This window comes from Adiantum capillus-veneris, chromosome 15 (assembly GCF_014529385.1).
Source record: "Adiantum capillus-veneris isolate H3 chromosome 15, ASM1452938v2, whole genome shotgun sequence".
Taxonomy (NCBI): Eukaryota; Viridiplantae; Streptophyta; class Polypodiopsida; order Polypodiales; family Pteridaceae; genus Adiantum; species Adiantum capillus-veneris.
Genome location: NC_140945.1, coordinates 10144695 through 10160808, shown reverse-complemented (window position 1 = coordinate 10160808; position 16114 = coordinate 10144695). Strand labels below are relative to the sequence as shown.

Below are 16114 nucleotides of genomic sequence, written 5' to 3'. Positions count from 1 at the left end.
GAGTTTGGTTTGCCTGCCAAGGCACCTATGCTTGGTTGTGATAGCCAGAGTGCCATATGTCTGGCAAAGAACGCCATGTTTCATGCACGCACAAAGCATATTGATGTGCGGTATCACTTCATACGAGAAGTGCTAAGGATGGCCTTATTAGATTGGTTAAGGTCCATAAATCACAAAATCCAACCGATGCTCTCACTAAGTGCTTACCCAAAGCACATCATCATCTATGCATAGAGATGGTGGGAGTCACGTAGCTTAAAGACGCCATTTATGCCTTTAAGTGGGAGGTTGTTGGGTTAAAGGCCTAAATAACCCCTTTTTGTACATTTTTATACTTTGTCCAGGTTCATATTGAACCTGGACACATTTTTTAAAGGTCACTTATAATAAAAGTGGGAAAACCCAAAACTCACTTATTGAGTTTTCCCCAAAAACGTGAGCTCTCTCTCTCTCCCTCTTCTTCTGCTAGCGCTTCCTCTCCTACTGCTCTTCGCCTCCCCTCTCTGCACACACTGCACTTCCTCGCGTGCTCTTTCACTTGCACACACCGCCGCGCGCTCATCACAGACAATGGGCAATCTCAGATAGCCAATTCAGTAGTTTTGGATTTATTGAAGTCTTATATGTCAGGTGCAGCAGAAGTGTTTAGGACTTAGCTCAAATCTAGTACTCCGCACATAAACACAAGGGTTGCTTTACTTCACTTGAAAGAACTGAATCAAACTGAAAGAAAGAGAGAGACACAAGACAGAGAGAGAGAGAAGAGACAACACAAGGATGTCGTGTCCCAACCCTCACGGGCCCCCTTGCTCTGTTGCCAGAGTAAGTACTTTCTTTATTCTTGCACAAATGCTACTACAATGACTAAATGCGGAGATGTTGATGCTAATGGGTACTAACGCTACAGATGCTAGGTATTGAACTAATGCTATCGGTGTTGGGAACTACTCGGTACTAAGAAACTGAGAGGTTCTATGCCGACGACGGTGATGTCAACGACGAGGAACTGATGGGTCTGTGTCGATGACGATGATGTCAACAACGGGTACTGCGGGTTCTATGTCGAAGACGGGGAGGTCGACGACGAGGTCTATGTCGAAGATAATGAAGTCGACAACGAGGTACTAAGGGTCTTTGTCGATGACGATGAAGTCGATGACGATGAAGTCGACGACGGTACTGTGTCGAAGACGGTGAAGTCGACGACGGTTCTGTGTCAAAGACGGTGAAGTTGATGACCGGTACTGCTGGTCTAGGTGTCGTCGTCAAGTCCGGGACTGCGATGACGATGACGAAGGTGTTGTCGTCAAGATAGGGATCTGTGATGACGATGGCGATGTCAACGATGACGATGGCGATGTCAACGATGACGATGGCCATGTCGACGACGACGGCGGCGTCAAGGGTGAAAATTGAAAACGCTAGATGCTCTGTTGGGGATCTGCTACTGTGGCGGCACTACGGCCTGGATCTGCAACCGCTTCGCCGGACTAGGGCTGAAATGCAAATACGTAGTGACTGATCTGGGCTGAAATTGCAAAACGCTAGCTGAGGTCTGCTAAATCTGAAAACGCTAGGCTGATCTGGTACTAGATGGGGAATCTGGCGAGGATCTGCCACCAGAGGATGCGGGTTCTCGCGAGGCTAAGGCTGGGAACTGAAAACACTAGTGGTAGTGGCTGAAAACGCTAGGCTGATCTTGAGAAAACCCTAGGACCTGTGGGTGCCTGCCTGCTCTGCTGCTGCGGGTGCCTGACCTTCTATGTCCTGCTTCTTCTGCTTCTACCGAGTGCCCAATGGTTTTCTTTTATAGTTTATTTAGCAATTTTCCCTACCTACTTTGCCAACAAAAGTCACTTATTAATAAACAAGTGAAAATGTGTACTTTGGAAAAAAGGGTTCTATGCTCTGGAAAATGCTTATGCTGAAATGACCGTACTGTGCAAGAGAGGGTATGCAACTCTAACCGGCCTCGACATGCATGTCCTGCTAGAGGCTCACAAAGTGCCAAGCTCAGTCTAAGCTAGGCTATGACTGATGCTAGACTATGGCAGAAGCGTGTCCATGTGGCGCAAGTGAAGTGCACACCTGACATTATAGTTCGGGTCAAACGAATCAATGGGAAAAGTATTTTCCTTTGGTGGAATTCGCATACAACAACACCGTTCACTCTTCGACGTGGCAGGCGCCATTTGAGGTAATCGAAGGTGCTAAGAAGGTCCATCCATTTCTAAGCACCAAAGACAAGATTTTTGAAGGAGATCAGTACACGAGGGATTTGGACACTGCTTTTGCCAAGGTTCGCAAGGCTCTAGATAAGTCTCAAGAACGGCATAAGAAAGCAACAGATAAACATAGACGCGACTTGAAGTTGAAGGAAGATGACTGGGTGCTCTTACGCTTTGAGAAGGCACACCTAAGGAAACGAAAGGGAAAGGAATGGCTTTTTCCAAAGCTCAGCATGAGGTATTATGGCCCTTTCTAGATTCAAGAAAAGATAAATGATGTATCCTTCACACTCAAGTTGCCAAACACTTGGAAGATTCACAATGCTTTTCATGTGAGTCTCTTGAAACCTTTTAAGGGTGAGGTGCCAATGACTGGGAGCCTAATGAGCAACCTGAAGTGGAAGAGAGCGAGGAGATACTCGTTCCAAAACAAATAGTGATTCACAAAGAAAGGAAAGTGAAAGGTAAAGTGATTCGGCGATTCTTAGTGAAATTCAAGAACTATCCGGCATTGGGGATGGAGCAAGAGAACCTAGGAGATACTCCTCAAATATTGGAACTTTACCTTGAGGCTTTCAGTCTAGCAGCGTCTATTCCAAGATATCCTGCAGATCAGCAAGGTTGAATCTGGTGCAGAAGGGACTGCACAGGAGGGGAGTTACTCCGCTCCTTTGTCACAAATCACCTAGATGGAATAAAGTCACTGATTTTCCTTTGGATTTCAGGGATATTGATGTGCTGACAGTATTTTGATGTATAACTTTATGAATAAGGAACATGGAAATGGGAATTCCTGAAATTGAATCAAACCGATCTCTCTCATGTGATTTTGTTTGAGTGCAGGATTGAAAGGCGAAATGACTTCAGCATTTCGGTCTTGAGATTTTATGGACATGATCGCAATAAGAATTGGTTAGTCCCACATCAGTGAGGTCCAGTGTGGATCTAGATGTGATTGTTAAATACGTTGCCAAGAATCATGGTCTTAGAGATTTGATTTGAATATGATCGGAATGTGCACTGAATGAGTCGTCTTTGTGCAAGTACTACATTTGTGTCGTCTAGTGCGTTGGTGCTTAGAGTCAGTGTCTACTGAACTGGTTTATGGCGTATTTCTATTTTTGCAGGCATAATCGAGGGCGATTACAATTCTTTCATGAGGGGGGTATGTGTCACGATTGTGACGTATTCTTTATCTTTGTGTTACCTTCCTCGCTTGGTTCTCTTACAAATACAAAGACGTACTAGATCAAACTCCTGTTCTCGAAAGGATGTGTCTCTTCACCCAAGAGTCGCACCTGTTTAGCGAATAGCCATGCCTTTTTAGTGAATGGCTGCACCTTTACGCTGAAGGATTATGACTCTACAGCAGGAGGACATGACTATTGGCCTAGAGTCATGTCTCTTGACCTATGGTCGTGTCTCTTTATCGTGTCTCTTTAGTTTCTATATAAGAACGCCTTTGTAACACATTTCAATGAATGAATGAATCAAACACAGAGTCTTGTAAGTCTTATCTTAGAGTCAAGTTCAAGTTTCTTAAGTCTTAATCATGAGTTTAAGTACTTAATTAAGGATTAGTACCTAGAATCCTTATATTGGTATCAGAGCAAATTGTTTTCCCAGGACCCGAAGGTTGTGAGCCTCTTACCCTAGCCGCTACCCTCTCTCCCCACTTCTTGGAGTTGCATGGAAGCAAAAGAAAGGTGGTGCACACACGCATACACGTATAAGGTAACATGAATCCTTCTATTTCAATTACATAAATAACAGACAAAGACGCAGATGTGTGTGTGCGGCGTGCCACGTATTCGTGCTCGCTCTCGCACCCCTTCACGCGAATGGTCTGTAGTTCAACCATGTAGGTACCCTACACAGTGGCGGCACCCCTTCACCAAGAGACATGGCATGACGGCATCCCTTCACTTTGGTGGCACCCTTTCCCCAAGAGTTGCAACATAGAGTGTACCCCTTCCCACACCCTTTCCACACACCCCTTGGCAGTACAATTCTCCACGCTGGTGCTGAATTTGCTTGCGCTAGCTGTTTTGCGCACCCCTTCCCCAGACGCTACATGCTGGCTGAAGTGCTGGACTATCTCTTCGTTGGTCTTTTGTTTTTACGTAAGCAAATAAGCAGTGCAGCATTATTAAACTCAGCCAAAGGTTTTAAGTTAAGTGGCCGGCCAACCCCAAATTGCCCAGCCGCCCCAAATTTCATAAAGTGTGGACACAACACCCTGACAAACACTGAAGCGCTGGCTGAATCAATCGCTGGGCTGAAACGCTGGAGTGTTTCACGTCAAAGGGCCAGCAACGCAAGTCACTTAACTTATTAAAAAGAAAACCCCACTCTTAATGTTTTAAGTGGCCGGCCACACTTGACCGGCCTGCCCCAAAATAATAGTTACCCGAAACGGGAACGGGGAACGGGAACGGGAGGGTCCGGAACGGGATAGGAACGGGGAGGAGGAGCGGGGGGCGGAATGAGAACGGGGCCGGAATGGTCCACCTCAAGTAAGGCTTGAATTACCTCCATTCAGCTTAGTCCCAGATAAACTCCTAAACAACCCCAAAACTGCCCCCAAATCTGCGCCCTAACCTGCCCTCAAACTGCACCAAATATGTTCCCCGAACAGTCCCAAATCTGCCTCCAAAAGCCCACTTTTTTTCCCCCAAATGCCTAATTTTTGCCCGTTCCGCCCCGCGTTTCGCCGTTCCGCCTCATGTTCCGCCTCGTTCCCCCCATTCCGAAACACCGTTCCAGTGACACCCCGTTCCGGAACGGTGTTCCATTCCAATCTCCGTTTTGGGAACGGGACTCGTACGGAACGCCGTTTCGGAACGTTTGGGTTGTGTTCCCCCCGTTCCCTGTTACACTGCCCAAAATAACATAAATAATCACCTCTCCTGGACCTTATGGGTTAATAACCTACAACGTACAAATTAAAAAAAAACAACCCCCAGCGATGTCAAAATCTCACGCTGGCCCTCCCCCCTTTTCCGTTAGCGCTGGCTCAATGGGCTCCTTTTGCACGCAAACGACAAGTTCTGGGTGCCCATTCCTTATTTTTCATACATAAGAGGAGATTCCAAACATGTTCTCTCAGAAATTTCTACTACCCAAAGTCATAATTATTCTGGATACTCCAAAACCCGAAGTTATTGAGATTCCCGATTTGTCAGAGCTGGAACGCGCTCTCAAAGCCATCCCTGCTCTTGCAGTACCCATTCCAAAACCTGTTCATTTTTCCCTTTGAGGCGTAACCATGCCGAATTCTCAAGACGGAGAAGGTCAATCAAAGGATGCCTCCGCTATTATCGAGGAGCAAATGGCAGCAATTTCAACAAGCCTCGCATCGATTCACAATCGCTTGGATCAGATGCAAATGCAAACTTCTTCTCGAAGTTACCCAACTGCTTCTCGGACTACACAAGCTTCTTCTCTCAGGCAGCAACATGAAGCTTCTAAAGGATCATCAACAGTATCAAGATGGGCTTACTTAGTGGCACATATATCCAACCCTAGTCGAGTACTCGGTCGTGAATGCCGCGACGTTGGACAAGTTCCCCCTCACGAGCCATGCCCTACATTAAAGTCTTTCTTATCCGATGGTGGTAAAGTTGAAGATTTATTGATCCTTTCCTTGTGCAAGAGGATCCTTCAAAGGTCTAAGAGGCAACAGCTTCCTTGACTTCCCCCTTCTCATTTGCAAGCCTTAATACCCACTAAAACAGTTGAGGATTCAAAAAATTCCAGTTCTTCTGTGACAACGGACAAGCACATAACCCATAACCCCTTCTTTGGTCATGATTCAGGCAAGAAAACTCCCCTGGTCGCCGCCCTTGCAGAATAAAGTCTCTCTCTCTGAATAGATACCAGATGCTATGGTGAATGATAATATTTTAAACTTGAAGATACCAATCCTTACCTTCAACGGTGCAAAGGATAAAACAGATATAGACTCTTGCAGCACGAATTCAGTCGCTGCAATTGAATCTTTGGACATAACTTGTTCCACTAATAAACCTTTATAGATGGATGTACCTCCAAATACTACTCTGTCTCAGTCTACGACATCCCTTCAAAAGGATCTTACTCTTCCAGACAAACCAATGGAATACCTTGCAGATTTTCAACCAATGATCATCACTCAATAGAAAACTCAAGCCAGTTTACCAATGGTTTCACTTGAAGCAGACAATAATTCAGATTCAATCTTTTCTTGGACAAAGCTCGAAGTTACAAATGAATTTGACAAAGGCACTAATCAAGTTGCAGATATGATCAGTTTTCAGTTTGGCAAATAGTTATGGTCAATAACAGTGCCATGACATGGGACTTGACAGTTAGAGCTTTGGATGCAGAAGCAAGCAGAATACATTTTCCTTCTCCCGGAGTTTCTACAACTACCCCTGGGTTTTATATAAATGGGAGGGAACGTCACAATTGTGACGTATTCTTTATCTTTGTATTACCTTCTTCACTTGATTGTCTTGCAAATACAAAGACGTACCAGATCAGAGACCCCTGTTCTCGAAAGGATGTGTCTCTTCGCCCAAGAGTTGCACCTGTTCGGCAAATAGCCATGCCTCTTCAGTGAATGGCTGCACTTTTACGCCGAAGGGTTACACGACTCTACAACAAAAGGACATGACTATTGGCCTAGAGTCATGTTTCTTTACCTATGGTCGTGTCTCTTCATCGTGTCTATATAAGAACTTTGTAACACATTTTAATGAATGAATGAATCAAACACAAAGTCTTCTAAGTCTTATCTAAGAGTGAAGTTCAAGTTTCGTAAGTCTTAATCATGAGTTTAAGTACTTAATTAAGGATTAGTACATAGGATCCTGAATCCGTACAGTATGTCACAAAATTATGACGTGGCATGACCAATTGACAGGACCTAAAGTTATAAGTTGTTCCAACTTCAACTTATAGGGTCCCATCCGCTAGGGCCCAATGGGTTCCTTCGCAAATTGCGCTAGTTGGCTGACATGCCAGGTGGTATGGACGCTCCATGTTTTACGTCAGACCGTTGTACAGTGCTTTTGAGTTTGAAGCTTTTCATGTAACTGCTTTTGAGAGCCCTCACGGCCTTTCAATTGAACCGCAGGGCCACTTTCTGGCTCAGATTGCTGACGAGCTTCAGAGCAGAGAGGACCCGCGAGCATTGTAACTTTTGCTCAAGAATTAATATAAAAATAAATATCGAAAGGGGTGCCAGTCTTTGGGGCAAATCTCTCTAGGCACGGAACTACGCCAAGCCGTGTCGACTCAATTGAACTGAGATTAAAGTGTGTAGTATTTTAAAGTGATTCTCTCCTGTGTCACGTCAGATTCCCGACTTGGGGTGCCCTCGTCTGTTACACCCGACATGCGGTGTCCTCTCTCTCTCTCTCTCTCTCTCTCTCTCTCTCTCTCTCTCTCTCTCTCTCTCTCTCTCTCTCTCTCTCTCTCTCTCTCTCTCTCTCTCTCTCTCTCTCTCTCTCTCTCTCTCTCTCTCTCTCTCTCTCTCTCTCTCTCTCTCTCTCTCTCTCTCTTTGTTCAATCAATTTCTCCCAAGTGAAGTAAAGTAACCTTGTGTTTGTGCAAAGTACTAGATTTGAGTTAAAATCCTTAAACCTTTCTGCCGCACCTGCGAGCAACATGAATTCAATACTTATCTCACTCGTTCGAAACAAGATTTGGTACTTGACTCTATTAGGAGAAATTTCCAATAGTCCGCTAACGTCCTCCTTGAGCCTTTCAATTAGGAAGGAATTGCAACGTGTCACTTGCAATCGGACTATGTTAAAGTCCCAAGAAAGTCATTAATCTGAGAGTTGCATAGGCCACTCGTCATTCAAGCCGTTTGTACAGATCGGAAGTTTTCTTATCCGAAAATCTGTTCACTTAGTTACGCCTTCTCAACCTCGAGAAAAATAAGCTTCCTAGAACTCAATCCAAGTATCTATGGTGCTGGTAATCTTGCTCTATCATTCTTGAGGATATAAAACCTCTTGTGTCCAGCCGCATAGGGCATGTCCAAATCATGGAGTATACATCTTGGGTGAGCATGTCGTTCTTTGGCAAACAAAGTCTTCCATCTCACCAAAATTGGTTGAATCTCATCAAGAACTTTCATGTCGCAAGCATCAATGATGTCTTGAAAAATATTAGGTAGAGAAACTTCTAGCCATAGCATCCTCTAAATGTATGCTTGAGCTCGGTTCACATAAGACCGAACCCGCTTTGGATCTCAAAGATGTTCTCCCATATGTGATTAAGGTAGTTCTTTCCTTCTTGTAACGGTTGGCAAATCATCCACTCACGAACATAATAGTTCATGCTCATTCTAGCAGTATGCTAATATTACTCGACCTACTCATGGAGAAGCATATGCTTCAACCATAAAGCAACACTATATTATTACCTTGATATGCCATTAACATGATATATATACATCAAAAAAGACTACTAACGCTTGCATGCATGTACCAAAAAAAGGAGTGGTGACACTATTCCCACAGGCTTGAACCGAACAATCCCCCCCTCAAGCCCAAACCACTGACAAAGGGCTTGTGATGACAGACATATGGAAGAGTCTAACAAACCACCTAAAACATGAGTAGAAGCCCCCCCCTTGACAACAACATCGGGGTGTGTGTGTACTTCCCTCGGACAACAATCAAGATGGGACAACAAGAACTCAACCAAACCGACAAAACAGGGAGGTCTTACCACTTATCTATGTGGCAGTGTGTACACACCTGTACAATTGTGACACGACAACAACTGACAACTAACAAAACTATTGACATGGAACAGGTGCTTATGAAAAACAATCTTTGAAATCTGCATATGTTAAAGTACCACGTTCTCGAAGTGAACCTTCTTTAACAGCAGTCTGCAATTGTGACAAATCCTTCCCTAAAGCTATGTCCTTTACACTTGCCCTCCCAAGGCAAGGGCAAGAGATTTTGCTACCTCCTCGGAAACATAAAGGTCGGGCAAAGGAGGCAGAGACCTGTTCAAGAAAACTGCAGCATTTGACCGGATAAATAGCACGCCCAAAGCGACCAAGAATAGAATTGTCAAAAGTGTGTATCCTGAGTGTTCAAGAATGAGATAACCAACAATAACACCAGCTATTATCCCCGCCTCAGAGTAGGTAGACGTCAGCAAGTCCTGAAACTTCTCATCTATGGCATCCTTCACATATCCAACACCAAATGAGCTATCCGATGACAAGGCAACCAATCATGCAAGCACAAAACTCTGCACAATTGGGGGAACACGGGCGTTTTAAAACATTGTGCCCACAGCCTAAATTGCAACTCGTCGATGCTTGCCTAACACCACCGCTTGGGACTTCAAAACCTTGCTGACTTTGATGCACCACCTAGACAACGTCTTGAAAAGCAACTGCCGCTTAGCACATGCAGCACACTGTTGGACAGCGCATTGAAACGCTACGCGCAGGGAGGCTTGTCGATTAGCAATGCTTTGAGAAATTGCAGCGTCTTGAGACGCAGTTCCTGCATGTGCTCCTCCTTCGCCACCGCCCAAGGCTCTGCTGCTCCGTGACTACACCTAAGAAGGACAGCATTTTAAAATGCTGCACTGTGCGCAGAACTCCTTGCCGATAAGCCACCACCTAGAGCTCTAATACCACTTGTTAGGATCAACCAGCTATGGCAGTGCAAGCGAAGGACTCCATGGTAGAGGGTGCCAGCGAGCAGCAGCGCGCGCGCGCACACACACACAGGAAGAAGAAGAAGAAGAGAATTTAACGTCGTAGGAAACTATCCCAAGAGACGAGAGAGAGAGAGAGAGAGAGAGAGAGAGAGAGAGAGAGAGAGAGAGAGAGAGAGAGATGTTGACAGCAAAAAAAAATTAAACGCTATATTATTACCTTGATAAGCCATTTACATGATATATTTTTTACCAGAAAAAACTACTACAACTTGCATGCATTTACCACACAAAGGAGTGGTTTGTGTGTTCTGACTTAAGACACTATTCCCACGGGCTTGAGCCCAACACACTCAAGATCTGTTTTACAACTGAGGCATAGCCTTGAATTTCTAGTCACTTGGCCCTCACAAAAGCAACTTTAAAATCACAGCTTAAAACAATGCCCAAAAAGCATCGGCTTTCAAGAACTGAACCAAAAGTTCCGCGCCAAAAAATTAGCTTAGCGTCAAAAAGTGTCACGTTAACATCCGTCTCATGTTTCCCGGCGCAAATGTGCTGTGATTTGTGGAGGATTTCACAGGCTACTAATGTCAGATTTGGGTCCTTTGATTCGGCCCCCATCTGCTCCTAGTTTAGCTCTTTCACATGCACCTTCTGCTGCTCCACTTTCTCTCTCTCACAAATTGCCAAGTCACCAAGCTTGTAACAGTTGAGATAAACAGCTTCTAGTCAGTATGGCAATTGACACTCAAAATGTGCGCCCCAGGATCACGTGAATACCTACCAACATACCTAGAAAGGGATACTCCTGGAATAGATTCCGTTTCAACATTGCATGTGAAGCACCCTACCCCTTGATTCAAAACATTTTCCTGGCAATATCAATGCTTCTAAAAGTGCAGGCAGATCCATGTCGTGGAAGCTCTTAAAAGGTGCTCGAGCACTCCAACAAAGTTACAACTAGTAGGGTAGTGAGGCTATGTGAAGCAGCAATGCAACACATCGGCACATCTTGCAGTATTAAGTAACTTTAAAACTTCTAGTTGAGCCAATCCTATGAGAAGATAAAGCAAGCTGAATAAAGCCACTTTATTTTGGGAAGATGTGCGGATATAAAAACCGAAGTTCGGTCCTTGTAAAAGACTTTGAGAAAGAGCTTTTATTTTTTCCTCCTTAAAGTGAAACCAAAAAAGTTAAAAAAGCCAACGTGAACCTTAAAACAAGGTGACTTCAACAAATACCTCCTCCAGAAAACAGAGAGTGCAGATGCCCCCAAGCTGATTGAAGGAGATGTCCACAATTACATTGTCCACTAAGCATTTAACAATCTGCACCTGCACATACTCAATTTTATGATAAGCTGACAAGTGCCATACCATCTGCAGAAATCAAAAATCTTACAGAATGAAGTCTTATATTTTTCAGCTCTAATCTCTATATGAAACACTATCTGACATGATCAAACCTTCTTTCCTCATTCCCACAAGATGCGGGAGAGCGTAAACCTTACACATGTGAGTAAGTGATGATCTTCACCGTGCAAAGAGTTGAATGTCTGTTCAAATTCTTGTGCATAACATTTTTCAGAAATCTCTGGTTGTATTGTTATTATGATACATCAATTTCACAAGCTTCATTCAATATATTATTGTAATACATCAGTTTCACTCAGCTGCATTCAATAAATATGAGATGTTTGAATTAAGTCACCAGTCAAGTTGTGCTTTTCATAAGTTAGTCTCACTTTCAAAGTTGAGCAATCCCTTAGAGACACACTCCCTCCACCATCACTTATTATTGATGTGTAAAGACCCGTTGCATGGTAGATGGTGCTCTCATTCTTCCACCTAGACAATTGTAGAGCTCATAAATCCACTACTTTCAAAGTTACGCAATCCCTTAGAGACACTCCCTCCACCATCGCTTATTATTGATGTGTAAAGACCCGTTGCATGGTAGATGGTGCTCTCATTCTTCCACTTAAACAATTGTAGAGCTCATAAATCCACTAAACTTGCCCTAGCCATAGAAATAGGAAAAGCCCCCTCCGGTGTCATTCCAAAAATGCCGTTCTAGCCATGTGGGCTTCAATATGTGTTTCAAACAAGGAATGTAGGCTAGCCCCATTCCAGAATCATTCCAATTGTTGAAGCCCCCTTTTAAGATAAGGGTCTATAAGTAATATTCACATAGTTACCGAGAACGGGGAACAACGACGGGGAAGGAATTCCATTCCCCATTACGGATACTCACGTTTGAAACACGGAACGGTGATTTGGAACAAGAAGTTGGAATGGGAACGGGGAGGCAAAAATAAAAGCTCTTGCTTTCCCTTTTTGGGCATTTTTGGGGGGCTTATGCTAGAAAGCCTAGCTCTTCAATGGAACCTCCTGTTTTTCAATCCCCTCTAGACTATCTACCCCTCCTACCCTCGGACCTCTTTCCTCTTTTGATTCTCCATATCCCTTCCCCCTTTGTCCATTCCCATCCCGGTTCCGCGTTCCTTTTACCATTCCCATTCCCTCACATTTCATGTTTCTATGGCCCTAGCACCATACCATACTTTTCAGCATCTGTTAGATCGATAGTTCCCACTCTAGGTTTTGCACTTGTTGGCCCGCTGACTGCATCCATTAGCTCATAAGAATGCAAAATCACAGAGGTCTCGAACATTTTAGCGTGTCGTTTATGCAAGAAGATGCCATCACTCAAGACAAACTTGAGTAGACTTGTCACAAAGTGATGACATGGCAAGGCCTAAAACACAGAGCCCGGACAAAAGGGGCCACAACCCTAATGAAAGAGGCAGAAGAAGTTTACCAACTTGCAGATCATGACCGAGTGGCCCAAAAGGGGTTAGGTTTAAAAACCTAACCCATCCCAACTTATGAAACCTTGCCGAGGGACCGTAAACCTCTAAAAATAAAGCAAGGGACCCAAATTTGCCCAGAGCTTATGATGTGGCACTGCTATACGGACACTCCGCGTTTTACGCTAACTGCTGGCATGGCACTATATTCATGTAACTACTTTTGAGTTTGGCCAAGGGCCTTTATAATTGTGCCCAAGGCCTCATTTCTACTCAATTTTGTGTGGGCTCAAGCGGCTAAGAGGAGGACCCTCGAGCATTGTACTTTGAGAAGCATGATAATAAAGAAATACCGAGAAGGGGCGCCAGTCTTTGGGGCCAGGTGTGCAACTCCGTTGTGTCGTGTTGTCTCTCCTCTTCTCTCTTCCTCTTATCTTTAGTTCTATGCAGTTGTTTCCAATTTCTCTCACGGGTGTTGTTGTAGATCTTCAGCTTGGAGTGAGCAAGTCTATTACACTGATATCAAAGCTCAGACGATTCTTCTTCTACGAAGGATCCGATCCCTTTTCCCGCAACAGACATGGATTTCGATAGTGAATCTGGCAAGGAGGAGACCATTATTCCTACTCACTTGAGTGAGAAAACCAACGGAGGATCTACACGGAGTTGGACTTCTTTCGAGTATTGTCCTAATTTTAAAGAAGAGCTCCCACCAACTTATGGGACCCCGTCCGATGGGGCCCAGGAGACCTAAAGGCATTAAAATAAAGCACGACCGCACACACACACTCTCAATCTCTTGCGTGAAGAACTCATGAAGTGGTAGCAGCTCTACGGACAACCCGCAATTTGCGTTGACATGCTGCCGTGGCAAGTGTACGGGATTCCGCGTTTCACGCTGGTAGCTGTTGATATGGCAGGCCGTACGGATTTGATGTTTTTGCGCTGGTTGCATTTGGGACCAAATGCTTTTGAGTTTGAAGGGTAAACTGCTTTTCATAGGCCAAGGGCCTTGAATTATGTGCAGAGGGCTTAGTCTCTGGCACTCTTCCGGGTGAAGGTGCAGAGCGCAAGTACCGGCATTGTACTGAGTTCAAGAAATATAAAGAAATATCCAAAGGGGCGCCAAGGTTTGGGGCCAGTGCTCTCTCTCGGGGTGAAACTCTACCACTCCCCGTCGCTTGTGTCATGCATCTCTTTCACTTCAATTGTCATTTGAAGTGCTTAAAGTTGTTCGGTCTGTTCTTTTCCGTCGGCACATGGTGCCCCTCCCCATTACACAAACTATCCAAGATGAACACATCCCAGAAAGGATCTCAAAAACATCGAAAGCATTTTAACAGTTCCGACAAGGATACCTCATCCTCGAACAATTCTGATTTGGACGAATCAATGTTTAAAGCAAGGCGGAGACGAGGTTTCAGATTGAGCCAGTTTGACCGTCTTGAGCAGAAGCCTGGGAAGACCAAAGATTTTAAAGAGGGAGGGCAAGCACTTAAATTTGACACTTTTTCGGGCTATAAAGACACCCACGAAGCTCTTGCCTCTATTCAAGACTTCGACATTGTTTTCTCATGAGGGCGCTTTTTCGAACAGTCTAAAGTAAAATGAGCGTCTTCCTATTTGAAAGGCAACGCCCAAATGTGGTGGTCTACCTTGCTTTTGCAAAAGGAAGCACCAACCAATGGCTAAAGTTCGAATGAGTTTTCACCTTTCGCATGGCTCACCGAAGAGGATGTTATCACAGCATGGAACCATCTTCGGATTCCCAAAGAAGATACTCTTGATGACTATTGCTAGAGATTTTGTGATACTTTTCTACTAGCTTCATCCTTCAAGTAAATTACCTTTAAGCAGCAAGTTGAGCGGTTTCGTTGTGGTTTGAACAAGGAGATACAGTGATATTGTTTGCAAAAGAAGGACTCCATTCTGCGACTCGTAGGTCACACGAAGCAAGGATTTGAAATGCATGCCGATACACTGACGTACCCAAACGACAAACGGGCCAAACCATCCAAATGGTAACAAGAAGAAGGGGAAGCAACAGAAGAAGAAACCATCAGGCCCTAGATTGTCCGCCGTACAACGAGCTGAATACTACAAAGAGGGCAAATGTTATGGATGCAGGGAGCAAGGCCACCTTCTTGCCAAGTGCCCTAACAAAGCATCCAATAATCAGATAAAAGAGAGTTCCAAAGCGGGGGAGGAGCGAGCAAAGAAAGGAAAGACCAAGGCAAGACTGGTACCGAACGTTGTAGGTGTTAAAGTTTAGACATCTCAAGTGAACTGCCAATGTGATCCCATTATTTAGTTTCGCTTTTAGCTATTTATTTTACTTATTTGTCAAAGTCTTGGGTGGGGCAATTTACTGGGATTGCTATATAAGCAACCCCTTGCCTCCATTGTATACACATTCAGTTATTCATTGCCAAGGTTGATTGGTTCAGAACTCTCTCTCTCTCTCTCTCTCTCTCTCTCTCTCTCTCTCTCTCTCCCCTTGGTCTCTACGCTTCCGCATAGTCGACTTTGACATGGTATCAGAGCCCCTTGGTGGAGCTCCTTGTCGCTCGAAGCCCTTGGTGGAGGAGCGGTTCTGAGCATAGAGGAGAACCTCGTCGCCGGCAAAAATCCCCTCTTCTGCTCCCAGCGTTTTAAAACGCTGCTGTGTAGTGGCATCGAAACCCCTCCCTATTTTGCCTACTAGCGTTTCAAAATGCTGTACTGGCAACGCCTTGGCAACGGGCAAGGGCAGCGGTTTGTCTCTGCATTTTGAGACGCTGCAGCCTGCTATCGATAATACACAGGGCCCCTCCCCTTGCATTTAAAACGCACAAAGTGTGAGGCTTTTGGAGCGACGGCGACAACCCCCCATTGTGAAAAGCGTGTTGAAACGATGTGTGTGTCTTGGGACAGCGCCTCCCCCATTTCCCTTGTGCAACGACAGCCACGCACCTGGCATTTTGAAATGCAAGTGGACCAACACTGGAGGGCAGCTCTCAAAGAGGGAGAGGTCACGTGGCTTGAGCGAGAAAATTAAGCAAGGGTGTTAAGAGTTGGAGATTTTGCGCCTTGGGAGCAAAGCCTTGCGGAGCGGGGAAATTGGAGTTGAAGAGAGGGATTGCAAAGGGTGCGGAGCATCTTGGGATTAGTGCAAAGGAGTGGATCGGCATCAGCTTGGTTATTCTTGCGGCTTGGGATTCGTGCGGCCACCTTTGAAGTGCAAAAAGGTACCAGATTACCAGTTCTTTGCAGCTTCATCATGGTCTTCCCTTGCTCAAGCACGATCGACGACATCAACCAAAGACAACCAAAAGCTATGGATAACGGATTGACAACCATCCATTTGACGGCCTATGCAACGGCACAGTTTTCAAGAAACCCAACAAATTGTTTG

The 16114-nt window shown here is 44.8% G+C and overlaps 1 protein-coding gene across 2 annotated transcripts in view; it reads right to left on the bottom strand.

Moving 5' to 3' along the window:
- Nucleotides 1-16114, bottom strand: part of LOC147440255 (uncharacterized) — a 128750-nt gene that overhangs the window by 71372 nt on the left and 41264 nt on the right. For both annotated transcript variants that reach the window (XM_086530042.1, XM_086530043.1), the window contains one exon: nt 11153-11245. In XM_086530042.1, the coding sequence (XP_086386168.1) occupies nt 11153-11245 (93 nt within the window). The remainder of the gene's footprint in view (nt 1-11152; nt 11246-16114) is intronic.